General features: G+C 40.0%; 1 protein-coding gene across 5 annotated transcripts in view; it reads left to right on the forward strand.

The window, feature by feature from the left end:
* Window positions 1-12,959, forward strand: part of LOC308702510 (uncharacterized protein) — a 207,501-nt gene that overhangs the window by 131,891 nt on the left and 62,651 nt on the right. For 4 of the 5 annotated variants that reach the window (XM_081385421.1, XM_081385422.1, XM_081385423.1 and 1 more), the window contains 2 exons: window positions 2,336-2,491; window positions 7,038-7,349. In XM_081385421.1, the coding sequence (XP_081241547.1) occupies window positions 2,336-2,491; window positions 7,038-7,349 (468 nt within the window). The remainder of the gene's footprint in view (window positions 1-2,335; window positions 2,492-7,037; window positions 7,350-12,959) is intronic. The other variant, XM_081385425.1, reaches the window with a different exon arrangement.

A 12,959-nucleotide genomic window follows, 5' to 3' on the forward strand; every position in this document is an offset into this window, starting at 1 on the left:
TATATCATTATAGACTAAAAGTGAGAGAGGCTTAAATATTTTGTAAAGTAATGATCAATTTATTTAAATAAAATATATTTAAAAATAAATATCTGAAACTGTGCTATGAACAACTCAAAAATCAATCAATTTAAAGCCACAAGTCTGAATAAGTTATAATTTAAATTTGATTGTAAAGCAACTAAAAATAAAGTTCATGAAACATTTTCTTCTTATAGAATGTAAATATTGAAAAATGGCACTTGGGGACACCAAAAAGGCAACTAGTAATTAATTTGAGATTAATTAATAATTATGAAATTATTTACAACTGAGCATACTTGTTGTATCTGTAAATTATAAACATTTAGTTGAACTTTGTCTGAAAAAGTAATGCGTTTACAGTACAGCAGTAAAAGTTACAAACATGTCTTTAGTTTTATGGTGGCAGTGCTTTAGTTCATCATTCACGCTTTTCTGTTGTCAGTTATTTCTCAAACGTTACACCTAAATTTTAAATCTGTTTTTTTTTTTTTTTTTGTCATCTACTCTTCATATGTTGACACTTTTACATTATAACTGATATACAGCAAACTGTCCACCCTGTCATCTCTCTGTCTCTACTACTGACATCCAGTATCTCTCTCCACTTCTCAAATGTCTTTACTTCGCCTCATATTCTATAATATACCGCCATTTATTTATTTAGTCATCTGACTTTAGTCTGTACACATTTACCCCTGTGCAGAACTCTTCCCTAAGCAATATATCTGTCAATATATCTCTATATATGTCTCCAGTCTGCAAACATTTACATATTTGTCTCTGTATCAAACTTTTAGTAATTCTATACAAGTTGAAAAATTAAGACTGTAGCAAAAAACAAAAACAAAAAACATATTCTGTTAGCTGACAGCATGTATAGGGAATGTAATGCAGCTTTAGTACAGCACACTTCTCACTTCTCAGCTTCTTATCAAAAAAAATATCTTTCCTGATCTGTTTGTTAGAGTATCCAGATCAGTCTGATATAGCAACATTGGCTTAACCAATGGAGTGATTTTGGGGAGGGACAATAAGTTTCGCAAGACCAGGGGGACAAGACAGACCATAAATCTACATCCCTACTATATAGCATGTGAAAAACAGCACATCAAATGTCCAAATACACACTATTCATTAAGCAATAGCCCGAAAAATACCTGGATGATCCAGTACTTCCAACAAGATTATAAAATCCACAATGGATGAACACTTTAATATCCCATAAGGTTAGGGGAAATAATTAGTAGATATCAGGGAACAGGGACACAATTGCCATCATAGGTCTTATGAAAATACTAAGATGGCAGATGTAGTATGTCTAGATTGTATTCATAATACACACATGCATGCTTTTTACAACATACATTTTAACATTCAAGAAGCAAGTTCTTCATAAACTGTTTAACCGGCTCTGACAGTGCATGATTTCCTCTAGTCAGCGGCAGACAAAGCGATCGTTCTATAAACTTTTTTTAATAATCATTATTTTCTCAGTTCTGGTAATGCTAGTGACACATAAATTACAGAATGTACATTTGTTAAGAATACAAATATTAAGATTCCTAAATAGAAACTTGTCTGCTTGAACACCTGCATGAGGCTGATTGAGGAATACAAACTATCCTTAAAATCTCTCTAATCATCTCTTCATTTTTGTTCCATCAAAACTTTACATTGGCTGTTTTTGTGCTATGAATATTGTTGGTTATGCATATTTGGACATCCCAACAGCGGTGGCGCTGTTAGAATGTTTTCAATGACTGACCAATCAGAGCAACACAGATAAAGCAGGGGGCGGGGTTAATCTTTATGCAATATTCTAGCAATCATTATAATATTGCGTTGTATTACTAAAATACCTCTTAGACTACATAATTTATTGAAAAATTTACAAGAATTGTAATTCTCTGAAAAGAAATGTTACGCAATCAAAGAAAAATGAATTGATATTCATCTTAAATTACCACTTTTTGGACTGAAAAGTTGAACTGATTTTGTGTTCTGGATAATTATCATGAACTCTATGCCGATGTTTGCATGAATAAATTTATCTGTCATCTTCACTGGACAAAAACAGGCCAGAATTCCCCGTTTTAATGTGTGTTTTTTTTGCGAACTCTTGATACAAATTAAAATGACGCTATCACTGTGACATTACGATCAGAAATATCGAAGCGTGAGACTTTAAACTTTCGAGTGATGTATTGTTTGTCAATATTAATTAAAGCTTTGATGGTAAAATTATGCCGTAAATGTAAAGAAACAAACATTGGAACCAGCGGTGGTCTTAAGCAAGTTAATGGGTTAAAAGGCCCTGATGACACGAGATGGAGGAACATTCATCGGAATAATGAAAACGGAGAAATCACCATCAGAAACATCCGAACAGATCAGTCTGGAGATTATATATTGGAGATCAACAACAGAAGTTTGATCTTACACAGGAAATTACATATTACCATTAGTGGTGAGTAGCTCAAACTTTCTACAAATTTGTATTCTGTTAGATTCTATAATTATCATATTTAGATTCTGTGATCAATTGTGAACTTAATGCTCAAATTAACACTGCAGTTCACACTGAATTAATTATAATTTTAATGTTAAAGATGGGCAAGTCCTTTTATTTAATTATTTTCTGGGGCAGATTTCTATTTGTTTATCAGGTGCCAGTGCTATTTTAAAAATGTTAATTCTTTTGGTGTACAAATATCTCCAGTAAGACAAATATCTTTCTCATATTTGAATGTTGCTCAATGTAATTCATCTTTCTGAGTCATGAAGCCCCTGGAGGAGGAGGAACTTTGTTCCCCATAGAAAACACATGACCAAAGTACCAAACAGTGGAGCTGAGGAGGGCAGTATAATGTGGGCAGGTTTACTGTTAACTATTGTAAAATGAATATTGCTTTATATGCTATAGCAAGAGGCGATGTATAGACAGCAGAGATGAGAATAATGTAAGTAAAGAAATAAGCAACATTATTTGGCCATTATATTGAGATTATATTGGTTTAAAATAGAAATTGCACAGGGAATAAATGTTACATTGTATTGTATAGTAAACTCATTGAATCCTTCAGCTTTGGGACACAGGTTTCCCTTTCTTTAAACGAATATGCCATCCATTTATTTTAGCTCACATTGTACTCATCGTACAATAAAGGCCAATGTCATGTATACTGGTGGTTGTATGGAATACTATTTTACAAAGGTTTAGAGGAAATAAAAAAAAGTTAATACTTATAAATATTAGTTTTTAAATGTTTAAATGTTAAATTATTTCTAATCAATTTTATTTGTTAATGTACCAGAGACAGTTGCTCAGATTTACTTAAGTTTTTTACTTGCATTTACTCAATTAATAGGCTACAGTATATTTTATTGATTTCACAGCTTTAAAATTTACTACATTTTTTTTTAGTGTAAAAATGTTTCACCAAAAAAATTGAGTAAATAATATCTAAACTTTTGCTGTAAATTGGGTAGAAAAGATTGGTAGAGCAAACAGTGTGGAGCTTTTTATTTATTTATTTTATTCGTCATTTTATTTAATTGAATTTCAAAAATACGAAACTAGTATGTTCTCAAGACATTTAACAAACAATGCTGCAATAATTAAAAACAATTCAAATAAATAAAAATGAAAGGGAATCACAAACAATAAATTAATTTAGTCCTCTGACATCATCATCTGATGTCATGCGGAGGACAGTAGAAATTCGGCTCAACACCGGCTACGATGTTCCTCCAAAAGCGGCTTGCAGTTTTGTTTTTAACCGCTAGAGCGCTAAAAGTTACATAGTGTACCTTGACAAATTTGCTGTTACGGAGTTCCAGTTGTTTATTAGGTGCCAATCCTTGGAATGAATACATTAAAATTATTATTATTTTAATGTAAAAAATGTCTCAGATAATTCTAATCCTGTTCTTATATTGTAATAATGTGGCTCAATAGAGGATTTTGGTGTTTGTGTTTTGTGGGCGGAGCCTACCTGATGGCAAAAAGTGACGGTTACAATCTATGGCTGGTTTCTGTCACGAAAAAAAAAAAAAAGAAGAAGGAAATTGTGACAAAGAAACTCACAATTACCAGGAAAAAAAATGTAATACCATAATACATGCACAACTGCACTGCCCTACAAAGGCTAAGAGCAGTATCAGCAAAAACGCCAAACTGAGAAAAACAGCTTTTTGTGTTTTTCTTACACCAAATATAAGCATCTAATTAAATTTAACAACAAAGGGTACACTTAGATAGATCAAAGGGAGGTGAATATTAAACATTTTGTTTTTTGACAGTCGGGCAAAATTTGGTAGTTTTATAGGCTATACTGCGCTTTGCCTTTGCATTACTGCATATACTTACATGGCCATACAATAACATATAGCAGTAAGTGTAGCAAGTGATCATAATCACTTGCTTATATCATAAATAATAAATCATAAATCACCAAAAACTTTGCACACAGCTGCAGCAGCTGCTTTAGTTGGCAAAAGTACAGTATATGTTAATTATAACCAAACTATTAAAATTATGTGGCATATTATGTAAATCCCTGTTTTCTTGTTTTTGTTCTTTGACCGTTTTCTCCATCTTCATTCTTTCTGCTAAGCTGTGACTTTCTATCCCCTTTGGCATTATAATCATATTTTAAAAAAAACAAACAAACAAAAAACACAAGCGTTATTAGATTCATATATTTTAATTGTATCACAAAAGTGCTGTCTTTTATGGCAATCATTAACGTATTGCTTTTATTTCAGTTTGGTATGTCTTCACATGTAATTACAAACAGTTTAAGTTTAATCATTCAGGGAATCAATATATCAATAAATGAAATTTGAGCTTGTTAGGGAACAGCTACTGAACTTTTAATGCATGTTTTATTGGAGTTAAGTCCTATCACTGTAAAAAAAAAAAAAAAAAAACATTTGGTGTAGTTACACTAACTTGCCGAAAAAGTGTGTCTTTTGGGTAACAGTTGGGCTTTTATGACTGTCAATATAGCCAGCATCAGAACGTTAGCAGCTGACTGTGCAGCGAAGTAACGTTAATGTCTGGCTATGTGAGACTAGCGTCTAGCAGTATGTTATGGATGCTGCCGCGGTCTCAGCCTGATAACCTCCGCGAACTTCTGGTGAACCCCGTGAGTCTGTGGAGGAGGGGGCGGGGGAGACGACTCTCTCCACTATTTTGAATTTGTACTGCAGTAACTATTTTAAACACTAGCTGTCAGTATTACTTATTAATTTTGACCTTTAAGGTAATTTCTCTAAGGTGTTCCCCAAGTATCTATCCCATTATGTTGTAAAAAAAAAAAAGCTAATGCTAGCTAGAAAGAGCTAAACAGACAAAATTGACAAAAAAAAGTGTTAAAAGGTTTAAAACTTACCAGTTTTTGGTTCCTTGTTGTTTAAGGCAAGTTCCACCAGCATTTTTCCACGTAAAAGTGAAGCCATTTTGACAGTTCCTTAGAGGTTTTATAGCATACAAAATTGTTTTATATACAGTATGCTATAAAACCTGACTCACACAAAGGCAAACTGCAGTATCATAGTGAAACCAAGGCAGACTGCAGTACGGGCAGATACTGCAGTCTGCCTTGGTTTCACTCTACTTTTCTATACAATACTGCAACTAAAAATGTAAATTTATATAAGAATTTTTTTAGGTAGCCATATGAAATTTCAACAGATTGAAGAGCAGATCGTGCACTTTTTATTTGTGCAAAAAACATTTTTTTGAAAAATTGGTGATACTGCTCTTAGCCTTTGTAGGGCAGTGCAGTGATGTAACTGTCACGTCTACTTATGTATAATTAGTATTTTTTAAGCTTTCTGCACAGTTTTTAACATTTGATGCTATTAAAGACCTTTTTAAGCAACAATATTTACCTATTATACTAATACCTATGTAAAATATAATGTGGGGACTGGGTGCATTACAAATGTTCGAAATGTAAAAATGTATTTAAGAAAATGAAACTGAAATACGTAGATCAGCTTTTGTAAGAGGTGAGAACAAACAATAGGATCTGCAGTGCTTAACCAGAATTCATCATACTCATCTTTACACTTGCAAAAGCAGAGAACACACGTGTGTCTCCATGTCTGTTAAAGAGAAAAAAATCTGTTGTTACAGATATATGATATACATAAAAAAAAGTGCATTCTAAATCATAATCACCTTACATTTTTCACTTATGACAGGAAACATCTTTAGGCAAGCTCTCACTGCACACTTTTGGTCAGATTTTGCTGGTGCAATGCGCTCATATCAAATAGTCACATAATTCACAATTCATTCATTTAAAATGTCAGTTGGTCAGTTATGTCTTTCAGCTGACCTTATTGCATATGCAGTTGTAGGAGTTCCTTTCAGTTGTAAAATGTATGTCAGGAGAGTATTTGAATAAATCATGCAATGTTGTTTATAAAGTTTTGAGGCAGTAAATTACTGGCTATTATTTAATGCCCAAAAGCATGTCTTAACTCAGGGCTGCCCAATCCTGTTCCTGGAGACGTACCCACTGTAATGATGAAGTGCTCCTGAAGATCTTCATGAACTGCTTCAGGAGTGTTTGATCAGGGTTGGAGCTGAACACTGCAGGAAGATCTCCAGGAACAAGACTGGGCATCCCTGCTTTAACCAGTTCTGCGCTTGACATGCTGTAATATTTGCTGCTAGAGGCGCTGTGGAGAACAGAGAGCTTGAGAGAGGAGGAGAGAATTTCTCCACTTGTGTTCGTTTATTTGGAATCACAGGTGAAGAAGTTATCCGAATATACTGTTTGCTGATCCTGTGTTTTTAGGAGATCTCTCTTGTTTTTGACTCTATGTGAATTTGTGCTGCTCTTGGTAGATTGCGTTGTCATTATGGAAATGAGCTGTGTTCTTTAATTTGCACATTTTCAGTAGTAGATCAACCACAGAACACTTAACTGCGTGATTAAAAAAGTATTATTCATATGTGTAATCATATGTTCTTCATGTGTTTGTTGCTGTGACAGGTGAAATGAAGACAGTATCAGTGAAGGAGGGAGAACCTGTCATTCTACACACTGGTCTTATTGAAATAAAGGGATATGATCTGATAACGTGGAAGTTTAAAGAACAGCTCATTGCTGAAATCAATAAAGGGACCAATCAGTTCTTAACACATGACACCAGTGACAAGAGATTCAAAGGCAGACTGCAGCTAAATGAAAAATCTGGATCTCTCACCATCAGTGACTCTAAAACCACAGACTCTGGAGTTTATCATCTACACATGAGCAACAGCACACAAACCGTTCAGAGGACCATCAGTGTGACTGTGAAGGGTGAGTAGATCAGATCTTTCAGTATCAATATCTTATTTACATCTGTGCTCTATGAACAATTCAGACATGAAACCAATATACATCTAACTGATGAAGGACATCTGACAAACAAAGCATGTTAAACAAGAAATTGTTTGCAAGAAATTAGTAAATTTACACGATTTCAAATTATTGTCTCATGGAAACTTAGATTAGTGTTTCAAATATTTGTCATCAGAGAAAAAGGTTTTACATATTTCAGTGAGAACAGAATCTGTCACAGAATCTGTCTTTTTTTTATGTTGGCAAGCTTACTATTACCAATAAATAAAGGGTAGTTTCGCTACAGTGTTTCATGCTGTAGGTGATGCATTTTTGTCTTTTACCATCCTTTGCTTTTTTCTTTGACAGAAGTAATTGTAGTTATAGATCAGACACACTCACACTAATTTCTGTCTTTATCATTACAGTATCAGATCTACACTCAGGTTATATAGTGCTGATGTTTATAGTGTGTGTTATAGATCAGACACTCACACTAATGTCTGTCTTTATCATTACAGTATCAGATCTACACTCAGGTTATATAGTGCTGATGTTTATAGTGTGTGTTATAGATCAGACACACTCACACTAATGTCTGTCTTTATCATTACAGTATCAGATCTTCACTCAGGTTATATAGTGCTGATGTTTATAGTGTGTGTTATAGATCAGACACATTCACACTAATGTCTTTATCCTTTTACTTTATTACATCAGAAAAGTTTATTATCCTCTTTTCAATGTTTATGTATTTAATTTAAAATGCAAAACTTCTTACCTAAAATATCTACCAAGTATCAGCACTGGGATTTTAACAGATTTTCTTTTCCCACTCATCGTTTTAATCATTGACCAAACGTCATTCAAAACTATTTCTCTACCATTAGAGCTTCATTCCTCTTTGATGAATTTATTATTTTCCATGCCATAGCTCTCTTCTTTTGGTAATCAATCAGACAGTTTCAGTATTATTAGTTTTTCAGATATTCCTCTTTAAAAGAAAAAAGTATCAGCTGTATGAAAAGTGACCCTCATTTTTCACTGAAAACGTGTACAATTTACAAATTTTCTCATGGAGCCATATTGAGATCCCCATATATCTGGAAATGAATGTTGGGCCTTAAAAATGAAGATACTAAAAGAAAAGTTTAAGAACCAGAATCTAAAAGGATATTAAGATATCTTTAATACTTCTTGAGTTACAGGCACGCAAACTTCGGGTAAAAAACACAAGTGCTTCTTCCTATTTTTGAGCGTTCACCATTGGCCTATAATGCAGCAAAGACTGCGAAAGTCAACAGATTTTACTAATAGACCTATTTTATTTTCACACTGAGATAATGCTGCCATCTTTCTAAAGTAACTTTTTTACCTCCCTGTAATTTATGGAGCTTATAATATGACAAAATGATTTGACTTTGAATTGTGCAAATTTCAATTATTAAGTGTGCTTGCTGAAAGCAGCACACTTATTGTTCTTCTTAAGTTTTCTTCTTCTTCTTCTTCTTCTTCTTATTATTATTCCCGGGAGAGAAATTGTGGCCAGCTCCTGCGCCTAGGCAGAGACGGAGACAGAGGCTGCGTCCGAAATCGCATACTTTGTGAGTAGGTACTACATTTAAATTAGAACGTACTTCGCGACCGTTAAAAAAGTACGTTCTATATAGTATGAATACGGGTAGTATGAATGGAGTCCGGACGTACTACATGCGCCATGTTGGTATTGTCACGTAACATGCGCGGTCACATCAGCGCGAAAATTTAAAGAGCCCGTTCCACTGACTGCACCAGAGCAATGTTTTTAGTTCTTCTTTCCGCTTTCGTCTGCGTTTTTACGTCGTTCGTGCTCACAATTCAGAGTCGTCGGTCAGTTGCTCGCACACACACAAACCTGTGAACAATGACAGAGGTTGATTTTTGGTAAGGAAAAAGTAATTTATTTGCTTGTGATAGTGCCATCAATGAATAAACATGAATGAATCAAAAATATGCGTGTTTATCTGTCGATTCATTCATGGATGGCAATATCACAGTGTGTGTGTGTGTGTGTGTGTGTGTGTGTGTGTGTGTGTGTGTGTGTGTGTGTGTGTGTATATATATACATACACACACACACACACACACATATAAGAAATGGATCATATACATATAATACATATACATATAAATAATCCAACACAGAAAACAAGTGTCTTGTCAATTCAAATTGTATTTTAAAATAAACTATGAACACGTTACAGATTGTGAGCCCTACAACGCCAATTCTTCATCTATATTTTAAAGATGGAGCTGAACTCCACCCCTCACGGTAGTGTCACGGATGCACACGGGAAGCAGGAAAATCCAAGTGCAGTAATTTATTAAGAGGGCAATCCAACATCGTTGTAATCCATGCAGAGGTCAAAAATCCAGAGAAGCAATCCAAACAAGAACAGGTATAAACAGACAAGAAGTGTGGTGACACAAATTAACGACTCCGTACACCTACAGAAACAGGCAGAGAATAAATACACACAGATCTAACAGGACTAACAATGAACAGCTGGGACAATGATTACGGGCAACAGCTGAGTGTAATGAACTGTGATAAGTGACAGACAGAATGCTGGGAATTGTAGTCAATGTGAAGGACACCGTGAAAACGAGACACAAACCAGACACTGTGACATAACCCCCCCTCTACGGAGTGGCTACCAGACGCTCCATGACAACACTAAAACACAACACAAGAGTTCAGGAGGGAGGTGGAATGGTGGAGGATCAGGGGGAGGGAAGGTGGGCCAGGTCCATGGAGGGAAACGGGGACAGGGAGTGACAGTTCATCTGGCGGCCAGGGCGGAGACGACAGTCCCTCGAGCGGCCAGGGCGGAGACTTTCCCTCGGGCGGCCAGGGCGGATCCAGCTGTGCAGGCGACCGGGACGGGGCAGGTCCTTCAGGCGGCCAAGGCGGAGACGACTCCTCGGGCGGCCACGGCGGAGACGACCCCTCGGGCGGCCACGGCGGATCCGGCTGTGCAGGCGACCGGGACGGGGCAGGTCCTTCGGGCGGCCAAGGCGGAGACGACCCCTCGGGCGGCCACGGCGGAGACGACCCCTCGGGCGGCCAGGGCGGAGACTTTCCCTCGGGCGGCCAGGGCGGATCCGGCTGTGCAGGCGACCGGGACGAGGCAGGTCCTTCGGGCGGCCAAGGCGGAGACGACCCCTCGGCCTCGAGCGGCCACGGCGGCGCAGAAACTGGAACAGACACCACCAGCGCAGGAACTGGAACAGACACCACCGGCGCAGGAACTGGAACAGACCCCACCGGCGCAGGAACTGGAACAGACACCACCGGCTCAGGAACAGACACCACCAGCGCAGGAACTGGAACAGACCCCACCGGCGCAGGAACTGGAACAGACACCACCGGCTCAGGAACAGACACCACCAGCGCAGGCTCAGGAACAGACACCACCGGCTCAGGTTCAGGAACAGACACCACCGGCGGCTCAGGAACTGGAACAGACACCACCGGCGGCTCAGGAACTGGAACAGACACCACCGGCGGCTCAGGAACTGGAACAGACACCACCGGCGGCTCAGGAACTGGAACAGACACCACCGGCAGCTCAGGAACTGGAACAGACGCCACCGGCTCAGGAACAGACGCCACCCGCTCAGACACCACCGGTTTAGGAACAGATACCACCGGCTCAGGAACAGACACCACCGGCTCAGGTTCAGGAACAGACACCACCGGCGGCTCAGGAACTGGAACAGACACCACCGGCTCAGGTTCAGGAACAGACACCACCGGCGGCTCAGGAACTAGAACAGACGCCACCGGCTCAGGAACAGACGCCACCGGCTCAGACACCACCGGTTTAGGAACAGATACCACCGGTTTAGGAACAGATACCACCGGCTCGGGCTCAGGAACAGGCACCACCGGCTCGGACTCAGGAACAGGCACCACCGGCTCGGGCACTGGAACTGGCACCATCGGCTCGGGCACTGGAACTGGCACCACCGGCTCGGGCACTGGAACTGGCACCACCGGCTCGGGCACTGGAACTGGCACCACCGGCTCGGGCACTGGAACTGGCACCACCGGCTCGGGCACTGGAACTGGCTCCACCGGCTCGGGCACTGGAACTGGCTCCACCGGCTCGGGCACTGGAACTGGCTCCACCGGCTCGGGCACTGGAACTGGCACCACCGGCTCGGGCACTGGAACTGGCACCACCGGCTCGGGCACTGGAACTGGCACCACCGGCTCGGGCACTGGAACTGGCACCACCGGCTCCGGCTCAGGAACTGGCACCACCGGCTCCGGCTCAGGAACTGGCACCACCGGCTCCGGCTCAGGAACTGGCACCACCGGCTCCGGCTCAGGAACGGTCACTGGCTCCGGCTCAGGAACGGACACTGGCTCCGGCTCAGGAACGGACACTGGCTCCGGCTCAGGAACGGACACTGGCTCCGGCTCAGGAACGGACACTGGCATGTCCAGGATCCGAGTCAGACGCTCCAAATAATCCATCATAGCCTTGGCAGCCACACGAATGGGCATCTCTTGATCTGTCTCTAGCTGGGCAAACGGATGTGAACAGTCTCTGACTGGGCAGACGTGACGTGGACAGTCTCCGGCTGGGCAGACGGAATGTGAACAGTCTCTGACTGGGCAGACGTGACGTGGACAGTCTCCGGCTGGGCAGACGGAATGTGAACAGTCTCTGACTGGGCAGACGTGACGTGGACAGTCTCCGGCTGGGCAGACGGAATGTGAACAGTCTCTGACTGGGCAGACGTGACTTGAACAGTCTCCGGCTGGGCAGACGGAATGTGAACAGTCTCTGACTGGGCCGACGCAGGTCTCCTCCTCCTTCTTCCCTTCTGACGGATGTGTACCGTCTCTGAACTGGACAAAACCATCGACGAAGTCCCAGCGCTCGATGAGACCCGTGGTGAAGCTTCAGCTATCCTGATTTCCTCATGCCTTTGTGCACATCTAGAAAAATACTCTAGTAAAGAGATGCCCTTCTCTCTCTCTGCGGGAGAAAGTTCGCTACGTGGAATCCACATAGTAACTGGGGACGAGATCCTACAAAAAATAATAAAAAATGAAAATTACCACTGGATTTATGGTGACCGAGTCGTTCTGTCACGGATGCACACGGGAAGCAGGAAAATCCAAGTGCAGTAATTTATTAAGAGGGCAATCCAACATCGTTGTAATCCATGCAGAGGTCAAAAATCCAGAGAAGCAATCCAAACAAGAACAGGTATAAACAGACAAGAAGTGTGGTGACACAAATTAACGACTCCGTACACCTACAGAAACAGGCAGAGAATAAATACACACAGATCTAACAGGACTAACAATGAACAGCTGGGACAATGATTACGGGCAACAGCTGAGTGTAATGAACTGTGATAAGTGACAGACAGAATGCTGGGAATTGTAGTCAATGTGAAGGACACCGTGAAAACGAGACACAAACCAGACACTGTGACAGGTAGTCCATCCAGTCACTGATTGCGACCATGGGTGGAAAAAAAGGACATCGAGGTGCTGGTGTTCTAGCTACATATCACATATTTGAG

Source organism: Scardinius erythrophthalmus, assembly GCF_964197995.2.
Source record: "Scardinius erythrophthalmus genome assembly, chromosome: 14".
Taxonomy (NCBI): Eukaryota; Metazoa; Chordata; class Actinopteri; order Cypriniformes; family Leuciscidae; genus Scardinius; species Scardinius erythrophthalmus.